The sequence below is a fragment of the Lethenteron reissneri genome, chromosome 37 (genome assembly GCF_015708825.2).
Source record: "Lethenteron reissneri isolate LAM-NWPU_2019-01 chromosome 37, ASM1570882v1, whole genome shotgun sequence".
NCBI classification, from domain to species: domain Eukaryota; kingdom Metazoa; phylum Chordata; class Hyperoartia; order Petromyzontiformes; family Petromyzontidae; genus Lethenteron; species Lethenteron reissneri.
The window spans coordinates 12,594,414-12,617,638 of record NC_083815.1 but is presented as its reverse complement, the minus strand read 5'-3'; the positions used below and the strand labels follow the sequence as shown (position 1 = coordinate 12,617,638).

The 23,225-nt window shown below is 46.4% G+C and overlaps 1 protein-coding gene across 1 annotated transcript; it reads right to left on the bottom strand.

The window, feature by feature from the left end:
- Positions 1 to 9,094: 9,094 nt before the first annotated feature.
- Positions 9,095 to 22,899, bottom strand: LOC133351320 (volume-regulated anion channel subunit LRRC8D-like). Its single transcript, XM_061566419.1, is given in 11 exon segments — positions 9,095 to 10,372; positions 10,550 to 10,672; positions 10,675 to 10,698; positions 11,089 to 11,247; positions 12,090 to 12,237; positions 12,461 to 12,875; positions 12,954 to 12,972; positions 14,225 to 14,530; positions 17,463 to 17,576; positions 22,137 to 22,294; positions 22,866 to 22,899. Coding segments are annotated over 10 exon segments (2,457 nt in total). The 5' UTR covers positions 22,281 to 22,294; positions 22,866 to 22,899; the 3' UTR covers positions 9,095 to 9,367.
- Between the last annotated feature and the right edge of the window lie 326 nt (positions 22,900 to 23,225).

Sequence of the window (23,225 nt, the reverse complement as noted above, 5' to 3'; positions counted from 1 at the left end):
AGGCCTTGGTAATTGAGATGTTGACTACCTCACCTGTTATACAGGCCTTGGTAATTGAGATGTCAACTACCTCACCTGTTATACAGGCCTTGGTAATTGAGATGTCAACTACCTCACCTGTTACACAGGCCTTGGTAATTGAGATGTCAACTACCTCACCTGTTATACACGCCTTGGTAATTGAGATGTTAACCACCTCACCTGTTATACAGGCCTTGGTAATTGAGATGTTGACTACCTCACCTGTTAAACAGGCCTTGGTAATTGAGATGTCAACTACCTCACCTGTTATACACGCCTTGGTAATTCAGATGGTAACCACCTCACCTGTTATACAGGCCTTGGTAATTGAGATGTTGACTACCTCACCTGTTATACAGGCCCTGGTAATTGAGATGTCAACTACCTCACCTGTTATACAGGCCTTGGTAATTGAGATGTTAACTACCTCACCTGTTATACAGGCCTTGGTAATTGAGATGTTAACTACCTTACCTGTTATACAGGCCTGGTAATTGAGAGGTCAACTACCTCACCTGTTATACAGGTCTTGGTAATTGAGATGTCAACTACCTCACCTGTTATACAGGTCTTGGTAATTGAGATGTTAACTACCTCACCTGTTATACAGGTCTTGGTAATTGAGATGTCAACTACCTCACCTGTTATACAGGCCTTGGTAATTGAGATGTCAACTACCTCACCTGTTATACACGCCTTGGTAATTACGATGTTAACTACCTCACCTGTTATACCGGTATTGGTAATTGAGATGTTGACTACCTCACCTGTTATACAGGCCTTGGAAATTGAGATGTTGACTACCTCACCTGTTATACAGGCCTTGGTAATTGAGATGTCAACTACCTCACCTGTTATACAGGCCTTGGTAATTGAGATGTCAACTACCTCACCTGTTATACAGGTCTTGGTAATTGAGATGTCAACTACCTCACCTGTTATACAGGTCTTGGTAATTGAGATGTTAACTACCTCACCTGTTATACAGGTCTTGGTAATTGAGATGTCAACTACCTCACCTGTTATACAGGCCTTGGTAATTGAGATGTCAACTACCTCACATGTTATACAGGTCTTGGTAATTGAGATGTCAACTACCTCACCTGTTATACAGGTCTTGGTAATTGAGATGTCAACTACCTCACCTGTTATACACGCCTTGGTAATTAAGATGTTAACTACCTCACCTGTTATACAGGTCTTGGTAATTGAGATGTTGACTACCTCACCTGTTATACAGGCCTTGGTAATTGAGATGTCAACTACCTCACCTGTTATACAGGTCTTGGTAATTGATATGTCAACTACCTCACCTGTTATACACGCCTTGGTAATTGAGATGTTGACTACCTCACCTGTTATACAGGTCTTGGTAATTGAGATGTCGACTACCTCACCTGTTATACAGGCCTTGGTAATTGAGATGTCAACTACCTCCCCTGTTATACAGGCCTTGGTAATTGAGATGTCAACTACCTCCCCTGTTATACAGGCCTTGGTAATTGAGATGTCAACTACCTCACCTGTTATACACGCCTTGGTAATTAAGATGTCAACTACCTCACCTGTTATACACGCCTTGGTAATTGAGATGTCAACTGCCTCACCTGTTATACAGGCTTTGGTAATTGAGATGTTAACTACCTCACCTGTTATACAGGTCTTGGTAATTGAGATGTCAACTACCTCACCTGTTATACAGGCCTTGGTAATTGAGATGTCAACTACCTCACCTGTTATACATGCCTTGGTAATTACGATGTTAACTACCTCACCTGTTATACCGGTCTTGGTAATTGAGATGTTGACTACCTCACCTGTTATACAGGCCTTGGTAATTGAGATGTTGACTACCTCACCTGTTATACAGGCCTTGGTAATTGAGATGTTGACTACCTCACCTGTTATACAGGCCTTGGTAATTGAGATGTCAACTACCTCACCTGTTATACAGGTCTTGGTAATTGAGATGTCAACTACCTCACCTGTTATACAGGTCTTGGTAATTGAGATGTTAACTACCTCACCTGTTATACAGGTCTTGGTAATTGAGATGTCAACTACCTCACCTGTTATACAGGCCTTGGTAATTGAGATGTCAACTACCTCACATGTTATACAGGTCTTGGTAATTGAGATGTCAACTACCTCACCTGTTACACAGGTCTTGGTAATTGAGATGTCAACTACCTCACCTGTTATACACGCCTTGGTAATTAAGATGTTAACTACCTCACCTGTTATACAGGTCTTGGTAATTGAGATGTTGACTACCTCACCTGTTATACAGGCCTTGGTAATTGAGATGTCAACTACCTCACCTGTTATACAGATCTCGGTAATTGAGATGTCAACTACCTCACCTGTTATACAGGTCTTGGTAATTGATATGTCAACTACCTCACCTGTTATACACGCCTTGGTAATTGAGATGTTGACTACCTCACCTGTTATACAGGTCTTGGTAATTGAGATGTCGACTACCTCACCTGTTATACAGGCCTTGGTAATTGAGATGTCAACTACCTCCCCTGTTATACAGGCCTTGGTAATTGAGATGTCAACTACCTCTCCTGTTATACAGGCCTTGGTAATTGAGATGTCAACTACCTCACCTGTTATACACGCCTTGGTAATTAAGATGTCAACTACCTCACCTGTTATACACGCCTTGGTAATTACGATGTTAACTACCTCACCTGTTATACAGGTCTTGGTAATTGAGATGTTGACAACCTCACCTGTTAGACAGGCCTTGTAATTGAGATGTCAACTACCTCACCTGTTATACAGGCCTTGGTAATTGAGATGTAAACTACCTCACCTGTTATACAGGCCTTGGTAATTGAGATGTTGGACTACCTCACCTGTTATACAGGTCTTGGTAATTGAGATGTCAACTACCTCACCTGTTATACAGGCCTTGGTAATTGAGATGTTGACTACCTCACCTGTTATACAGGCCTTGGTAATTGAGATGTTGACTACCTCACCTGTTATACAGGCCTTGGTAATTGAGATGTCAACTACCTCACCTGTTATACAGGTCTTGGTAATTGAGATGTCAACTACCTCACCTGTTATACAGGTCTTGGTAATTGAGATGTTAACTACCTCACCTGTTATACAGGTCTTGGTAATTGAGATGTCAACTACCTCACCTGTTATACAGGCCTTGGTAATTGAGATGTCAACTACCTCACATGTTATACAGGTCTTGGTAATTGAGATGTCAACTACCTCACCTGTTATACAGGTCTTGGTAATTGAGATGTCAACTACCTCACCTGTTATACACGCCTTGGTAATTAAGATGTTAACTACCTCACCTGTTATACAGGTCTTGGTAATTGAGATGTTGACTACCTCACCTGTTATACAGGCCTTGGTAATTGAGATGTCAACTACCTCACCTGTTATACAGATCTTGGTAATTGAGATGTCAACTACCTCACCTGTTATACAGGTCTTGGTAATTGATATGTCAACTACCTCACCTGTTATACACGCCTTGGTAATTGAGATGTTGACTACCTCACCTGTTATACAGGTCTTGGTAATTGAGATGTCGACTACCTCACCTGTTATACAGGCCTTGGTAATTGAGATGTCAACTACCTCCCCTGTTATACAGGCCTTGGTAATTGAGATGTCAACTACCTCCCCTGTTATACAGGCCTTGGTAATTGAGATGTCAACTACCTCACCTGTTATACACGCCTTGGTAATTAAGATGTCAACTACCTCACCTGTTATACACGCCTTGGTAATTACGATGTTAACTACCTCACCTGTTATACAGGTCTTGGTAATTGAGATGTTGACAACCTCACCTGTTAGACAGGCCTTGGTAATTGAGATGTCAACTACCTCACCTGTTATACAGGCCTTGGTAACTGAGATGTCAACTACCTCACCTGTTATACAGGTCTTGGTAATTGAGATGTCAACTACCTCACCTGTTATACAGGTCTTGGTAATTGAGATGTTAACTACCTCACCTGTTATACAGGTCTTGGTAATTGAGATGTCAACTACCTCACCTGTTATACAGGCCTTGGTAATTGAGATGTTAACTACCTCACCTGTTATACAGGCCTTGGTAATTGAGATGTCAACTACCTCACCTGTTATACAGGGCTTGGTAATTGAGATTTTGACTACCTCACCTGTTATACAGGCCTTGGTAATTAAGATGTTAACTACCTCACCTGTTATACAGGTCTTGGTAATTGAGATGTTGACTACCTCACCTGTTATACAGGCCTTGGTAATTGAGATGTTGACTACCTCACCTGTTATACAGGTCTTGGTAATTGAGATGTCAACTACCTCACCTGTTATACAGGCCTTGGTAATTGAGATGTTGACTACCTCACCTGTTATACAGGTCTTGGTAATTGAGATGTAAACTACCTCACCTGTTATACAGGCCTTGGTAATTGAGATGTTGACTACCTCACCTGTTATACAGGTCTTGGTAATTGAGATGTCAACTACCTCACCTGTTATACAGGTCTTGGTAATTGAGATGTTAACTACCTCACCTGTTATACAGGTCTTGGTAATTGAGATGTCAACTACCTCACCTGTTATACAGGCCCTGGTAATTGAGATGTTAACTACCTCACCTGTTATACAGGCCTTGGTAATTGAGATGTCAACTACCTCACCTGTTTTACAGGGCTTGGTAATTGAGATTTTGACTACCTCACCTGTTATACAGGCCTTGGTAATTAAGATGTTAACTACCTCACCTGTTATACAGGTCTTGGTAATTGAGATGTTGACTACCTCACCTGTTATACAGGCCTTGGTAATTAAGATGTTGACTACCTCACCTGTTATACAGGTCTTGGTAATTGAGATGTCAACTACCTCACCTGTTATACAGGCCTTGGTAATTGAGATGTTGACTACCTCACCTGTTATACAGGTCTTGGTAATTGAGATGTAAACTACCTCACCTGTTATACAGGCCTTGGTAATTGAGATGTTGACTACCTCACCTGTTATACAGGTCTTGGTAATTGAGATGTTGACTACCTCACCTGTTATACAGGCCTTGGTAATTGAGATGTCAACTACCTCACCTGTTATACAGGCCTTGGTAATTGAGATGTTGACTACCTCACCTGTTATACAGGTCTTGGTAATTGAGATGTTGACTACCTCACCTGTTATACAGGCCTTGGTAATTGAGATGTCAACTACCTCACCTGTTATACAGGTCTTGGTAATTGAGATGTCAACTACCTCACCTGTTATACAGGCCTTGGTAATTGAGATGTCAACTACCTCACCTGTTATACAGGCCTTGGTAATTGAGATGTCAACTACCTCACCTGTTATACAGGCCTTGGTAATTGAGATGTCAACTACCTCACCTGTTATACACGCCTTGGTAATTGAGATGTCAACTACCTCACCTGTTATACAGGCCTTGGTAATTGAGATGTCAACTACCTCACCTGTTATACATGCCTTGGTAATTGAGATGTCAACTACTTCACCTGTTATACACGCCTTGGTAATTGAGATGTTAACTACCTCACCTGTTATACAGGCCTTGGTAATTGAGATGTCAACTACCTCACCTGTTATACACGCCTTGGTAATTGAGATGTCAACTACCTCACCTGTTATACAGGCCTTGGTAATTGAGATGTCAACTACCTCACGTGTTATACAGGTCTTGGTAATTGAGATGTCAACTACCTCACCTGTTATACAGGTCTTGGTAATTGAGATGTCAACTACCTCACCTGTTATACAGGTCTTGGTAATTGAGATGTCAACTACCTCACCTGTTATACAGGTCTTGGTAATTGAGATGTCAACTACCTCACCTGTTATACACGCCTTGGTAATTGAGATGTCAACTACCTCACCTGTTATACAGGTCTTGGTAATTGAGATGTCAACTACCTCACCTGTTATACAGGTCTTGGTAATTGAGATGTCAACTACCTCACCTGTTATACAGGCCTTGGTAATTGAGATGTCAACTACCTCACCTGTTATACAGGTCTTGGTAATTGAGATGTTAACTACCTCACCTGTTATACAGGCCTTGGTAATTGAGATGTTGACTACCTCACCTGTTATACAGGCCTTGGTAATTGAGATGTCAACTACCTCACCTGTTATACAGGCCTTGGTAATTGAGATGTAAACTACCTCACCTGTTATACAGGCCTTGGTAATTGAGATGTTGACTACCTCACCTGTTATACAGGTCTTGGTAATTGAGATGTCAACTACCTCACCTGTTATACAGGTCTTGGTAATTGAGATGTCAACTACCTCACCTGTTATACAGGCCTTGGTAATTGAGATGTTAACCACCTCACCTGTTATACACGCCTTGGTAATTGAGATGTCAACTACCTCACCTGTTATACAGGCCTTGGTAATTGAGATGTCAACTACCTCACCTGTTATACAGGTCTTGGTAATTGAGATGTCAACTATCTCACCTGTTATACAGGTCTTGGTAATTGAGATGTTAACTACCTCACCTGTTATACAGGCCTTGGTAATTGAGATGTCAACTACCTCACCTGTTATACAGGTCTTGGTAATTGAGATGTCAACTACCTCACCTGTTATACAGGCCTTGGTAATTGAGATGTCAACTACCTCACCTGTTATACAGGTCTTGGTAATTGAGATGTCAACTACCTCACCTGTTATACAGGTCTTGGTAATTGAGATGTCAACTACTTCACCTGTTATACAGGCCTTGGTAATTGAGATGTCAACTACCTCACCTGTTATACAGGCCTTGGTAATTGAGATGTCAACTACCTCACCTGTTATACAGGCCTTGGTAATTGAGATGTTGACTACCTCACTTGTTATACAGGCCTTGGTAATTGAGATGTTGACTACCTCACCTGTTATACAGGCCTTGGTAATTGAGATGTCAACTACCTCACCTGTTATACAGGCCTTGGTAATTGAGATGTCAACTACCTCACCTGTTATACAGGTCTTGGTAATTGAGATGTCAACTACCTCACCTGTTATACAGGTCTTGGTAATTGAGATGTTAACTACCTCACCTGTTATACAGGTCTTGGTAATTGAGATGTCAACTACCTCACCTGTTATACAGGCCTTGGTAATTGAGATGTCAACTACCTCACATGTTATACAGGTCTTGGTAATTGAGATGTCAACTACCTCACCTGTTATACAGGTCTTGGTAATTGAGATGTCAACTACCTCACCTGTTATACACGCCTTGGTAATTCAGATGTTAACTACCTCACCTGTTATACAGGTCTTGGTAATTGAGATGTGACTACCTCACCTGTTATACAGGCCTTGGTAATTGAGATGTCAACTACCTCACCTGTTATACAGGTCTTGGTAATTGAGATGTCAACTACCTCACCTGTTATACAGGTCTTGGTAATTGATATGTCAACTACCTCACCTGTTATACACGCCTTGGTAATTGAGATGTTGACTACCTCACCTGTTATACAGGTCTTGGTAATTGAGATGTCGACTACCTCACCTGTTATACAGGCCTTGGTAATTGAGATGTCAACTACCTCCCCTGTTATACAGGCCTTGGTAATTGAGATGTCAACTACCTCACCTGTTATACAGGTCTTGGTAATTGAGATGTCAACTACCTCACCTGTTATACACGCCTTGGTAATTAAGATGTCAACTACCTCACCTGTTATACACGCCTTGGTAATTCCGATGTTAACTCCCTCACCTGTTATACAGGTCTTGGTAATTGAGATGTTGACTACCTTACCTGTTATACAGGCCTTGGTAATTGAGATGTTAACTACCTCACCTGTTATACAGGCCTTGGTAATTGAGATGTCAACTACCTCACCTGTTATACACGCCTTGGTAATTACGATGTTAACTACCTCACCTGTTATACCGGTCTTGGTAATTGAGATGTTGACTACCTCACCTGTTATACAGGCCTTGGTAATTGAGATGTCAACTACCTCACCTGTTATACAGGTCTTGGTAATTGAGATGTTGACTACCTCACCTGTTATACAGGCCTTGGTAATTGAGATGTTGACTACCTCACCTGTTATACAGCCCTTGGTAATTGAGATGTCAACTACCTCACCTGTTATACAGGCCTTGGTAATTGAGATGTCAACTACCTCACCTGTTATACAGGTCTTGGTAATTGAGATGTCAACTACCTCACCTGTTATACAGGTCTTGGTAATTGAGATGTTAACTACCTCACCTGTTATACAGGTCTTGGTAATTGAGATGTCAACTACCTCACCTGTTATACAGGCCTTGGTAATTGAGATGTCAACTACCTCACATGTTATACAGGTCTTGGTAATTGAGATGTCAACTACCTCACCTGTTATACAGGTCTTGGTAATTGAGATGTCAACTACCTCACCTGTTATACACGCCTTGGTAATTAAGATGTTAACTACCTCACCTGTTATACAGGTCTTGGTAATTGAGATGTTGACTACCTCACCTGTTATACAGGCATTGGTAATTGAGATGTCAACTACCTCACCTGTTATACACGCCTTGGTAATTGAGATGTTGACTACCTCACCTGTTATACAGGTCTTAGTAATTGAGATGTCGACTACCTCACCTGTTATACAGGCCTTGGTAATTGAGATGTCAACTACCTCCCCTGTTATACAGGCCTTGGTAATTGAGATGTCAACTACCTCCCCTGTTATACAGGCCTTGGTAATTGAGATGTCAACTACCTCACCTGTTATACACGCCTTGGTAATTAAGATGTCAACTACCTCACCTGTTATACACGCCTTGGTAATTACGATGTTAACTACCTCACCTGTTATACAGGTCTGGTAATTGAGATGTTGACTACCTTACCTGTTATACATGTCTTGGTAATTGAGATGTTGACAACCTCACCTGTTAGACAGGCCTTGGTAATTGAGATGTCAACTACCTCACCTGTTATACAGGCCTTGGTAATTGAGATGTCAACTACCTCACCTGTTATACAGGTCTTGGTAATTGAGATGTCAACTACCTCACCTGTTATACAGGTCTTGGTAATTGAGATGTTAACTACCTCACCTGTTATACAGGTCTTGGTAATTGAGATGTCAACTACCTCACCTGTTATACAGGTCTTGGTAATTGAGATGTCAACTACCTCACCTGTTATACAGGTCTTGGTAATTGAGATGTTACCTACCTCACCTGTTATACAGGAGGTCGTGGCTTCGATCCCAACCCTGACGCTGCCTACTGCTGTATAGTCGGAGTTGACAATGCCGGTTGTAATTGCCGGTGAAAGTCTCTCGGTGTCTTCGGGTTCTCACTTTCTCGGATTTCTCTCTCAGTTCCTTGGACTTCTCTCCCGGCTTCCAGGGGGGCTCTGCGTCGCGCCACTGGGCTCGCCCCGCATCGCTTCCTTCACCTGCGCCGGCAGCGACTCGAACAGCTCCTCCTCCACCAGCAGCCCCCCGCGCCTCAGCTCCGCGCACTCCCCCAGCTCGGCCGGCAGCTCCGTCAGCCGGTTCCCGACCAGCTCCAAGCGGCGCAGCCTCGACAGCCTCCCGACCAGGCCGCTCAATTCGCGCAGCTCGTTGTTGGCGAGTGCCAGCGTCCGCAACCCCTCGCACCGGAACAACTCGTCAGGCAGACTCCGCAGGGCATTGCCCGACAGACGGAGGGTGCTCAGCCGAGTCAGCTGGCGCACCTCGGGCGGCAGGGCGGCGATGGCGTTGCGGCTCAGGTCGAGGACCTGCAGGCCGTGCAGACGGAACAGCCCAGCGGGCAGCTCGCCCCCGATGAGGTTCCCGTCGAGGAAGAGCGAGCGCAGCGCCAGCGAGCCTGCCCCCCCCGCCGCCGCCAAGCGCGGGACGCTCGCGAGGGCGTTGTCCGAGAGACGCAGGACGGCGAGGCGCTTGCAGGCGGCCGCCGGCAGCATCGCCGCGTCGTCGCCGTCGCCCGGCGAGCGGAGGCCGTTGCGGGAGAGGTCGAGGTCGCTCAGGCGTCCCAGCGCCAGCAGGGGCCGCGCAAGCTCGGCGGGCTCCAGGCCGCAACGCGTCAGCCGCAGCGTCTCCAGGCCGCGCAGCTTGCTCAGGGGCGCCAGCGACTCGAGGCGCGCGCCGCCGTTGTCGAGGGCGAACGCGCGCAGGCCACCGCCGCCGCTGGCGACAGTGGCCAGGCCGGGCGGGAGGCGGGCGACGCTGGTCGTCAGGCGCAGGCCCTGCAGGCGCCTGAGGCCGCCCAGCGGCTTGAGGAGCGCCGGCGTCAGGGGCCCCTCCAGGGACAGCTCCTCCAGGTGGCGCATGTCACGCAGCCAGCCCGGGACCTCCGCCTTGATTGCAAACTTCACCTGCGAGAGGGCGCGGGGGGGGGGGCGGACGGTGAATTTCGGTCCCCGACATTGTGACTTAAATACATTTGGTGGGGGAGGTGACTTTTTGGCGATGTCACGGCCCGGATCAGTGGAGCCGAATGGACCGCTCAGACCGAGCCACCCTCGCGCCCGCCCGCCCATCCACCCACGCACCTCCAGCTGGCGCAGCTCCTCGCTGAGGAAGGCGAGTGCGCGATTGTCGACGCCCACGGTGCAGTTCAGCAGCCGGAGCTTGTGCAGATTCACCATCTGCACCACCGCCGCCCCCAGCGTCACCCGTGCATCGAGTCCAGCGTCAGCACCTTCGGTGGGGGATTGGGTACGAGGGTGAGTAAGTTGGTGGGTGAGTGGGTGTGTGGGTGGGTCAGTGGGTATGAGGGTGAGTGAGTTAGTGGGTGAGTGGCTGTGTAAGTTGGTGGGTGCATGGGTGTGTGGGTGGGTGGGTGTGTGGGTTGGTGAGTGAGTGGGTGTGTGGGTGGGTGTGTGCGTGGGCGGTGTGTTGGCGAGTGAGTGGGTGAGTGAGCAAGTGGGTGGGTGTGTGCGCGAGTGGTGGGTGGGTGTGCGGGTGAGTTGGTGGGTAAGTGGGTGTCTGGGTGAGGTGGGTGGGTGAGTGAATTGGTGGGTGAGTGGGTGTGCGGGTGTGGATGGGTGGGTGCATAGGTGGGTGGGTAAGTGGGTGTGTCCACGGGCACCTGTATCTGAGTGAGCCGGTATGTGTCCACTGGCACCGCTGCCAGCTTGGAGAGATGTAGCTCGCTTTCGCCCTGCGCATTGATCGCCAGCAGCTCCGTCAGATGCGACAGGGTCCACGCTTGATCCACGTTCACCTGCCTCAGCTTATTTTCGCTCACCTGGAGCAGCAGCAGCAGCAACAGCACCAGCAGCCACGCGTGGATGGATTTTATTTGTTTCAGCAGCGAGGGCCCAATGAGCCGTTACGCCCCATGACGGTAAAGACGTTATACACATGTAGTGAGCGACTTCCGAGACGCATCGTGTAGAGGCCTTCTTATTTATTCTCACACTGGACGATACAGAAATATCAACGTCTCTACGTAACTACACATAGCCAACCCTTCTACACAACCCCATCGTCGGCGTCCAACTACACGGTTATTTGACTAGCGCAGCGACAGTGACGATGAGAGCCCTGCAGGAGATCGGCCACGACGAAGAGAGATGACGGCGAGCGGCGATGCAGCCTGGACCCAGGACCAGCAACAGCACCGAACCTCTGGTTCGGTCCCCCTTATATACACCCCGGTGCGGCCAAGCCCCGCCTCCGGCCACGCCCCCTTCCTGAATCTTCAAGCAGGTTCCCGGAGCTTGTGGTCTCACTCAGCCTTTGACCTTCACCACCGATACGCCCCCCTTATAATTAGTCATTACATAACTTGCCCATAAGGTCATTACACATAGACTAACACGGCCCATAGACTCAGACAGAGACCCAAAGACTCAACATCACCCGTATAGCCTCGACGGACTGTTGGGGCAAGTGCCGTTAGCAAGCACCTATGCAGGCCAGAAAGGCGGCACACGAGGGGGTGGGTGGCCAGCACCACGTTCACCACACAGAGACCCACAGTTTGTTGTCCTTACCCCGCATCTCCGATCGGCGCGGTCGGCTCCGTCAAACGTGCGGCGCTCTGCGTGCAGCGCACAGCGCGCTCTGCGAGCGGCTTCTCCTCACCTCGGACAGGAAGACAGAGAACTTGCACGCGTAGCAGGGGTCGTACTTGTCCACTAGGTGAAGGAGGAAGGCAAAGTCGTTGCGCACGTCCGGAATGTCGTCCACCCCCGTCTCCTGGCGCGCCTCCGCGAAGCTGTACTCCTTGAGCCTGCGGTGTCAGCGCCCCCCCCAGCACAGAGAACTCAGCGATCGTCGACCCTCGTCCCAACGCGGAAGATCTCCCACGAAGCCACCGGTAGAACGTTACGATTAGATATACGTAGCGGTGTCGCCGTCCGCGAAAAGCCCGCAGACCAAAGTCAGAAGGCTGCCGCACGGCGATCCGGTGCCACGCAACCGCTCTGCGGCAGCCCGCCGCCCCCCCCTCTCACCTGCCGGTCACCACCCAGTAGAAGACGTAGGCACAGGTGAGCGCGTAGACGCACATCGTGGTCGCGTAGGCCATCCACATCATGCGGAAGATGCGCCACAGCCCGTGGACGCAATAGAAGTCTCCGTAGCCCGTGATGTACTCGTCTTCCACGCAGTGGATGTGGTAGCGCATGTTGGGGCCGGCGTAACCGGTGTACGCAAGCACCACCAGCGCCTGCAGCAAGCGGGCCCCCGTCTGCCACACGTAGAGCCTGTGGAGCCCGCCGCTCGCCTCCGTGTGAGCACGCAGTTTCTTCACCTTCTCGAAGAGAGCCTTGGCCTGCTCGCCCTCCTTCTTGTCCAGGATGCGATCATCCGATGGCGTCCGCCGGCCCTCGTTCTGCTCCGGGGGGGGCCAGTCGGGGGCGGGGCGGCCTCGCCGGGGTCGACGAATCGGATGGAAGGCCGGGGCGGTGCCGGCGGAGACTCAGAAGGCAGTTTCTCCATGGGGAGTTCGTCGGATCTCGGGTCGCTGCGAGCGTGGGACGCAGAGACGCACAGAGACCCATAGAGACTCACAGAGACCCATATAGACTCACAGAGACCCATCGAGACTCACAGAGAACCGCAGAGACCCACAAAGATACACAGAGTCTCACAAAAACCCATAGAGACTCACAGAAACCCGCAGAGACCCACAGAAACCCAGAGACCCATAGTGACTCATGGAGACCCGCAGAGACCTATCAGGACTCACAGAGACCCGTAGAGACCCATAAAGACCCACAGACCCGCAGAGACCACAGAGACCCACAGAAACCCAGAGACCCATACAGACTCAGACACCCACATCGTGACGCACATACACACGCACACCAAGAGCCCCCGTATAGCCTTAACAGACTATAGGGGCAAGTGCTGTTATCGAGTTAGCGAGCACTTATGAAGGCTGGAACTGTACATGAGGGGGTGGGTGGCCAGCACCACGCCTGGCCGCCTTTGTCTCCCCAGTGGCGATGTTTACACACCACACCAAGTACTCATTTGAGGCTGAGTAGACCTAGGAGAGGCCCAAAGCTGGTACAAGTATGAACAGGTTCCATACTGCCCACCAGGGATTATTTGTCTGTCGTGCACAAACGCGCTGTCCAACCAAGTTACTACGTGCCCACTCCGAAGGAACGTGTTTCAGATAATCGTCGCCGGTGTTGGCCATGAGCGGTAATCGAACCTGGGTCGCCGGGATCATAGCGCAGCGTAGCGCTAACCGCTTCACTACCGCTCCCCACACACACACCGCCAACCGTAAGCCAAACTGGTTATGAAAAGCAGGCGGATAGAAAGATGCGTGAACAGGCTCGCTGCCCCAAAACAGAGGTCGCAACCGGGTACCCGATACCCGTACCCTACCCAATACCCGGCTACCCGTACCCGGCCGGGTACAGGTACGGGTAGCAGTTTGCGACCCTGATGCGGCCGGGTACGGGTACGGGTAGGCCGTGAGTCACTGGTGAGTAACCGTTTGTCACTCATTTCGGGTAGGGTACGGGTAGGGAACGGGTACCCGTACCCGGCTCGGTACGGGTACCCATTTGTGACCCTGGTGCGGCCGGGTACGGGTAAGGAATCAAAACCCGTTTGCGACCTCTGCCCCAAACCCACGGAGGGTCCCCCCCGAAAGGAGAAAAGGGGAACTTTTTAAATTTTGTTACTTAAGGGGGGAAGGGATGACAAAGGAAGGAAGGATCCGTGGGCCGTCTCTTAGTAGTCAGCCCCCTTCTAACCTGCAGCTCCCCGCCGTGGCGGGCGGGTGGCGGCTGCAGCGCCGCCGCCGCTGACGCCAACCCGTCCAGCGCGGCTTCGTGCACGGCGTGCGTGGTCCACTGCGAATCCATGCACTTGCCCAGCACGCACACAAAGTGCTCAATCTTGGAGCTCGTCTCCGGGAACCTGAACCAGAAGTTCCTGGTGGCCGTCAGGATGAGCGTGTGCAGCACGACGAGGTGCGGGAAGTATTTGCTGATCCACAGCACCGCGTTGTCGTAGCAGAACTGGTTGATCAACCGGTACTGGTACTGGTCGAAGCCAACCTGGGCGAGTGTGGGAAGGGCAAAATTAACTGGCGTGGCGGTGATGTCACATGCCCTCCGTTGCGGTGACAGAGCTAGCTCAAATCTGGCTTTTGCCTGATGATGCCGGTTGTAATTACTGGCGAAACGTCACCGTACTCAAGATCGTCAATGTTGTGGCTTTGCTCTCCAACACACCGGTGTGCTGTACTAGGATATTACACTATACACTACACTATACATTACACTATAATGTACATTACAATATACACCACACTATAAATTACACTACACTATACATTACACTATACACCACACTATACATTACACTATACACTATACCAGACATGGGCAAAGTACGGCCCGTTGGGCTTTTTAATCCGGCCCGCCGAACTTGTCCAAATATTATTATTATTAAATAAAATTTTACCTTCCTCCTGTAATGCCCCCATTTCCCCAATAGATGGCGCACTTTGACCGGGGGAGAGAGAGAGAATATTCGTATGAGCAATTCATGTTTCTATTGAAAGTAAGTTAACAGTAATATTTGGGTACAGTATTGTTTTTGGAAGCATTCACTGTAATATCGTATGAACGTTTACTTCACCGCATCATCATCGTATGAATGATGCGAGAAGAGATTAACGGGTTCTTATGTTAGCGATTTACGTTCTCGGCGCTTTCGCTCTCTAAATTAGGGGGAGGGGTATGACTACATCACGAAATTAATATCTTACTAGGAATTTTATATAACAAAAGTTATATACATAACTGTTACGCTTTGTGTAATTCAAGAAAACAAACAAAACTTAACTCCGAGTTCTCTCCGAATTTCACGAGTCCGTTCTAGACCCCACAGTTTTTTAAAGAGTTTTAACCACAGAAAACATAATTAAAGTTTGAAAAATCATTAATTATACAAACTTTTCAATTATTTCCTTCTTCACTTCGATTTAAATTTTCTTTAAAAACTTCTTCTTACCAACATTACCACTCATTACCACTTTCTCCGAAGGTAAGTTTGTGAAAGAAAACATGGTACAGATAGCAGACATCTTGTGTCGGGAGATCAAAAGCAAATTTGAAAAAGTCAGTTCATCACGCAGGACTGTGACTCGCCATGTGGAACTTATTGATAAAATATAGTCAGTCAATTAAACAAAAAGTCTGCTTCCTTTGAATTATATTAACTAGCACTGGATGAAAGTACGGACGTAAAAGACACAGCTCAGCTCCTCATTTTTATCCGAGGCATTGAAGACAATTTTGCGATAACAGAGGAGTTTTTCACCATGGAGTCCCTGAAAGGAACAACGCGGGGAGAGGACTTGTATAACCAGGTATCTGCTGTCATCAAAAGAATGACGCTACCTTGGAGTAAACTTGTCAATGTCACAACGGATGGATCGCCAAATTTAAATGTTGGGCTGCTGAAAATAATCCAGGATAAAGTGAAAGAGGAAAACCCTGTCCAGGATCTTATTTTCCTTCAATGCATCATCCATCAGGAATCCCTGTATTGCAGCTTAATCATGTCGTGAATCCAGTCGTAAAACTTATGAACTTTATACGAGCAAGGGGACTTCAGCACCGTCAGTTTATTACCTTCCTGGAGGAAACTGATGCGGATCATCAGGACTTGCTGTACCACTCTCGTGTCCGCTGGTTAAGTTTGGGGAAAGTGTTACAACGAGTGTGGGAGCTGAAAGAAGATGTCATCGCATTTTTGGAGTTGATGGGGAAATCTGACGAATTCCCTGAGCTAAGTGACAAGAACTGGCTTCGTGACTTTGCGTTTGCTGTGGACATATTTTCACACATGAATGAGCTGAATGTGAAACTGCAGGGGAAAGATCAGTTTGTTCACGACATGTACAAACATGTGAAAGCCTTCAAATCCAAGCTCACTTTGTTCTCCGGACAAATTGCGAACAAATCTTTCGCTTATTTCCCCACACTTGCCATGCAGGAAGAGGCACCGCGAAACGCAAAAAAATACAGCAAATCGCTTGAGGACCTGCACGGAGAATTCTGCCGTAGGTTCTCTGATTTCGAAAACATTGAACAGTCACTTCAGCTGGTGTCCTGTCCCCTGTCATAAGACCCTGAAACAGCACCACAGGAGCTGCAGTTGGAACTGATAGATCTTCAGTCTGACTCCGTCCTAAAGGAGTTCAACTCTGTTAAACTAAATGATTTTTATGCTTCACTTAACAGAGCCACGTTTCCAAACCTCCGGAGGACTGCACAGAAGATACTGACTTTGTTTGGCTCCACTTATGTGTGTGAGCAGATATTCAGCGTCATGAACGCCAACAAAGCCCGTCACAGATCAAAGTTAACGGATCAGCACCTCAGATCTATCCAGAGAATTGCCACAACCAAAATAACTCCAGACTTGGATGCACTGGCAAAAATGGGAGATCAACAACACTGTTCCCACTGAAACTGATTATGTGTTGCTGCAGCGAGGTTGGAGCCAAATCTCCATCACACAGCCTGCGTGGCTGCTCTCACCTGTTAATGTAGATAATAAAGAAGTTCAAGTGAGGTAATTGGTTTGGGCGCAGGCCTCAGATGTTTTCATGATGTTTGATCAGTCACGTTACGACATGTTTTTGTATTGTTCATGTTCGTGCAATTTGTTAAATTGCCTTGCAAATAAATGCTTTGCTACCTGTTAAAGGCCAAATCCTTTCATGTAATCAGTTTACATGTCATTTATATTAGTTCACACAAACACTCCATCCATCTGTTCCTGGCCCGGCCCCTCTGTCAAATTTTAGAACCCATTGTGGCCCGCGAGTGAAAAAGTATGCCCACCCCTGCACTATACTGTACATTACACTATTCCTCGGGCAATTGCCGGTGGCGCAGCCGGCCTTACCGCTGGCAACCAGCGGTTCCCCCCCCCCGCATGGTCGTGTCGAGCCGGCCCGAGGGGGGACCTCACCGTGTGGGCCCTGGGGTTGGCCACGAGCTTCCTCAGCACGGTCTCGTTCCACTCCTTCAGATCCACGTCGAAGCCTCTCGGCACCGGCACACACAGAATGCGCTCGTTCATGTTCTGGGCGGAGGTGGGGGAAGTGGGTACCACGTGATCATGACGTGCGCCGTGTGGTCTCCTTGAAGACGTCGCTCCACTCAGGTTCACTTTGCGCGATTCCCGGTGTGTACGGAGGGGGAGGCAACCCATATCGACCCAAGATGTGCTCTCTAGCCAGCGCTTTGAGTGAGCTCGTACGTCGAGTTGGAACCCACGACCTCCTGCGTACCAGGCGAGGTAGTTAACATCTCCCGGCCACTGTGATGATGAGACACACGCGAAGTCCAAATATGCAGCAGGGGTCGGGATGGAACCTATGGCCTCCTGCGTACCAGGCGAGGTCGTCAACATCTCTGCAATGTTATCCATAGCATCCATAATCAACGTTTTTGGGTTTCGATCGCGTTATTTATAAATGTGTCGTAACCCTCCACCACCCGACACGGCCAATCAGTAAAAAAGTGTCACGTTAACAAAAGACAAAAAGTTCACTGCTTTAGCCCACCGGTGTGTTGAAGCGTGAAACCACAACATTTACAATTTGAGTACGACGTTTCGCTGGTAATTGCATCCAGCATCATCGGGCAATTCGCCAGAATGGTGAGGCTCTGCTGTGTCTCCCGTTCTTATATAGAGCAGCAGCAGGGTGACGTCATCATTAACTCATCAGGTGCAAAGATTTGAGGGGAGGGGTTATTGTAATTATATACTAGATTGTTAATCAGGCTATTGTTATGATGCGAGTTGTAGATTAGTAATCATTTGGAATGTGTTTTATTGTGATTATGCTACATTAGTAATCAGTTAGTGTTTGTTTCCCTTATAAGGAATTGTAATGTATCTTATTTAATAATACGCCTCTAGGCCGCACTAAGCCTGTAGCTGTCTGAGCGATTAAAGTTATTTCTGTTTCTCTCAATTTCAATGGATTCTCTAATTAGTATTTGCCAGTAGTAACTAGTTTTACACAACACGTTGTCAAAATTAATTGAGTGTCCCTGTTGGCATGCATGTTCTGCCACTGCCGACAGTTGTGTTTGCGATAGTTTAATATTTCTCTGGTGTTCTTTTAGTCTTATACTAACGTTATGCCCTGTCTGTCCAATATAGCATCTGCCACATACACAATTAATCCGATATACACCTGCTGTTGATAATTTAGGTAATTCGTCTTTAGTGCACGTTACTAGTTGTTGAATTTTGTGTACTGTACCAAATCTTACTGTAATGGTTTGCTTTTGCAAAACACGGGCTAATTTGTCAGTTACTCCTGAGATAAATGGTATTTTTAAATCCTTTATATTATGTTCGCATGCTTGCTTGCTTGCGTGCTTGCTTGCTTACGACCGTGCAAATCTTTCAGTCGTTTTTTAACCCACTTCCCGTGATCCAATCGAGCTGACATTTTCCACACAGAATCGTTGTGCCAGACAATTAATGTTCGTGAAAAAAAATTCCCAAAATGTTACACTTTTTAGGCAAAAAAAATTATTTTACATATATTCAAATAGAACTCATTCAACGCTTTGGCTGAACGTCACAGTATAAGAGCCCAGAGCGTAACCCCTCCACAGGCCGTGGCGGAGTAGCGCAGTTGGTAGCGCCCTCGCTTCCCATGCCAAAGGTCGCGGGATCGATCCCCGCGTCCTTCACAGGCGAATATATTTTTAAATCCTTTATATTAAGTTCGCTGCCATGCATATAAAGGATTTATAGTGAAAAACTTTGTTTTTACGGGTTATACTTATTATTGTTTTAATAATCTGATCGCTTTCAGCAGTATTGCTTTGCGATCGTGATTTGGCATTTAGTGCTCTGTTAATTTGAGCATTATTGTAGCCATTCTGTCTTAGTGCTTCTTTAACATGTTTAATCTCTCTCACTAGACTTTCACCATCTGACACTGTTTTAGCCCGATGTATGAGCGTCTTGATAAGAGAGGATTTCTGAGCTGGGTGATGATGCGCATCTGCATTCAGGTAGGCATCAGTGTGCGTTTGCTTTCTGTAAACGCTGTGTGTTATTTTACCATTTAGGCCATGCCCAAGTAAAATATCCAGGAACGGGAGTGTGTTATTCACCTCCATTTCCATGGTGAACTGAATGGCCGGGTTTTGGGCATTGAGATGATTTAGAAAATCGTTAAGTGTATCTTTACCATGTGGCCAGACAACCAAAGTGTCATCCACATATCTAAACCAAAAGGATGGTTTTAATGTGCTCGAGGCAAGTGTTCTGGTTTCAAAGTTTTCCATGTACAAATTTGCTATAGCAGGAGATAAAGGAGAGCCCATTGCTGCTCCCTCCCTTTGTTTAAAGAATTCACCTCTCCATAAGAAGTAAGTGTTATTTAAACAATGGTCAGTGAGTTTCGGAATATCTTTTGGTAAACCTGTATTCTTTACCAGTGTATCAAGTAATTTAAGCGACTCGCTCACTGGAACCTTAGTGAATAGCGAAATCACATCAAAACTCACCAAAATATCATTAGGGTTAAGTTTAATATGTTTGATCATATTCACAAGATGTTCTGAATTTCTTATGAATGATGATGTCCTACCGATGTAGGGCTGTATTTGCTTAGTTACATATTTTGCTAATTTATATGTGGCAAAGCCAATTGTACTGACTATGGGTCGTAAAGGGATGCCGATTTTATGGATCTTTGGTAGCCCATACAGTCTAGGTGGTTTTGAAGCCCTTGGCTTAATTAGGAATTGCTCATTTTTTGGGATTAATGAATTTGCAATGATCGCAGTAGTCTTACGTTCCAAAGTATTAGTTGGATCTCGTTAAATTTTAATGTAGGTACTTTCCTCTAATAAATCTTTAATTTTATTATCATAATCAGCTCGTGACATCACTACAGTAGTGTGGCCCTTATCAGCTGCTAGGATTTGAATATCTTTATTTAGACGAAGCTCTCTTAAGGCTTTTGCCTCGTTCGAGCTAATATTTACTATTGGTACTTTACTATTCTCAATTATTTTGGCAACCTCGTGTCTAGTCATCTCTGCCTCATTATGTGGAAGGAGTCTTACTGCTGATTCTACCTCAGCAATTAGCTAATCCACTTGAATTGTGCGTGGGGTAACGGCAAAGTATATCATTACAATAACCCCCCACCCTCAAATCTTTGCACCTGATGAGTTAATGATGACGTCACCCTGCTGCTGCTCTATATAAGAATGGGAGACACAGCAGAGCCTCACCATTCTGGCGAATTGCCCGATGATGCTGGATGCAAATACCAGCGAAACGTCGTACTCAAATTGTAAATGTTGTGGTTTCACGCTTCAACACACCGGTGGGCTAAAGCAGTGAACTATTTGTCTTTTGTCAACGTGACACTTTTTTACTGATTGGCCGTGTCGGGTGGTGGAGGGTTACGACACATTTATAAATAACGCGATCTAAACCCAAAAACGTTGATTATGAATATTGGTCGTGAAAGCCTATGTGTTATCCATAGCATGGCGGCGACATTGATGAATGTGCGTGGGGACTCTGTAGAGTCTAGAGCAGGGGTGTCCAAACTTTTTGCAAAGAGGGCCAAATTTGATAAAGTGAAGATGCCCGGGGGCCAATAGTTCCTTCTGACATTTTTTAACCACAAATGTTACTTGAAAATACACACTGTTTTATAAAAAAAAAAATTGTCACAATTACCTTTATTTTTCAATGACAATGTAACCAAATATAAGCCACTCAGGCAGACGTGAACTCCTCTAAAAACACAATTCTGCCTTTCATTCAGTCAGGTAACATTGAACAAACTGTATAGAATACCTTAAATTTCCATGAGTTAAATATCTGTGCCTCATGAACATTTTAAACATGAGCTATAAGTAATGGAAAGTGGTCTGTTATCATTAAACTTTAAAACAAGCGAATTTTGCCCTTGTCTTTTACAAGATCTTTCAGAAAGCAATAGTTTGTGTCACATCTACAGGTACATAACATCAACAGTTATAACCAAATCTTATTCAAGAGTTTAATAAAACAAGTGCTATAAGTCCAAGTGCATTTGTGTGCTTTAGGCTTTTCACTGTTAATAGTGACAGATGTTACCGTTCAAAACACTCAATTTCAGATTGATCAAGGAACAGATAACTTGCTGACACTAATGAGAAGGGTGATACTGAGATCTAGATTTCAGTAAAGAGACCAGGTCTGGCTAGAGGGCAGTGGTTGAGATGCGTAAAATGCCACGCAAATGGGAGTCGCTCTTCCTTGACCTCAATCGGTTCTTGCTTAAGTTCATGACTGAGAATGTTTGCTCACACAAATATGTGGAGCCGAATAAGCTCAGCATTTTCTTAGCGAATGACCGCATTTCTTTTTTTGCAGTCGCCATGGCAGAAATGACTCGAGAAGGGTTTGCGGCACGGATGCAGAGCCAGATAGAATTAGAATGGTGCTGCCACCGTGTGGTGAAAGGAAGAATAACATCTTTAAAGTTTTATAATTTATAAGACCGAAGCTGCGGGCCGTGTGAAATCTGACCGCGAGCCGTGATTGGCCCGCGGGCCGGACTTTGGACATGTCTGGTCTAGAGTCTAGAGCGTTGGAACGACGTACCTGCAGCATCCCGGCAAAGATGCCTATCATGAACATGGGCACGGAGAGCATGTCGCACAACACGTCCCACCAGGGCTGAAGGATCTTGAGGTCCTGGTGACCCTCCAATGAGAAGGAGGAGGTCAGGGCTCCGATGGGAATCATGACTCGAGCCGAGACTGCACACAGGCAGACACACACGCAGACACACACAGAGGCGCACACACACGCAGACACACACACAGACATACACAGACATACACACACAAGCAGACACACACAGGCAGACACAGACACACACACAGGCAGACACACACAGGCAGACACACACACAGGCAGACACACACAGACAGACACACACACAGGCAGACACACACAGACAGACACACACACAGGCAGACACACACAGGCAGACACACAGGCAGACACACACAGGCAGACACACACACAAGCAGACACACACACAAACACAGGCAGACACACACACACAGAGGGTCACACACAGGCAACAAAGACGCACACAGAGACACACACACAGGCAGACACAATACAAATGTCTCCCCGTGTAGCTCCTCTGACAGGCTGTGTGAGGCTTACAGAGGCGCGTGTGAGATTGGCTCCACTCTCTCTCACCGCCCTTGTTTTATTATAGTAGTAGTTGATATTACAGTATTAGTTAGTATAGCAGTACATGTTTTATTACTATAGTAGTAGTTGTTTGTTATTTTATTGATGTTATTAGTGTTATAGTTGTGATTATAGATGTTGTAGTTATTATAGTAGTAGTTGATATTACAGTATTAGTTAGTATAGCAGTACATGTTTTATTACTATAGTAGTAGTTGTTTGTTATTTTATTGATGTTATTAGTGTTATAGTTGTGATTATAGATGTTGTAGTTGTTATTATAGTAGTAGTTGATATTACAGTATTAGTTAGTAGAGCCGTACATGTTTTATTACTATAGTAGTAGTTGTTTGTTTTCTTGGTTCTTTCGGTAAAGTCACGTAGAAGGGAAGTAATAAAATAATAAAAATAAAACATAATAAATAATAAAACAATTCTCACGACGTTTCGGCCACAACGCAAGCAGCCGTCCTCAGGCGAAGA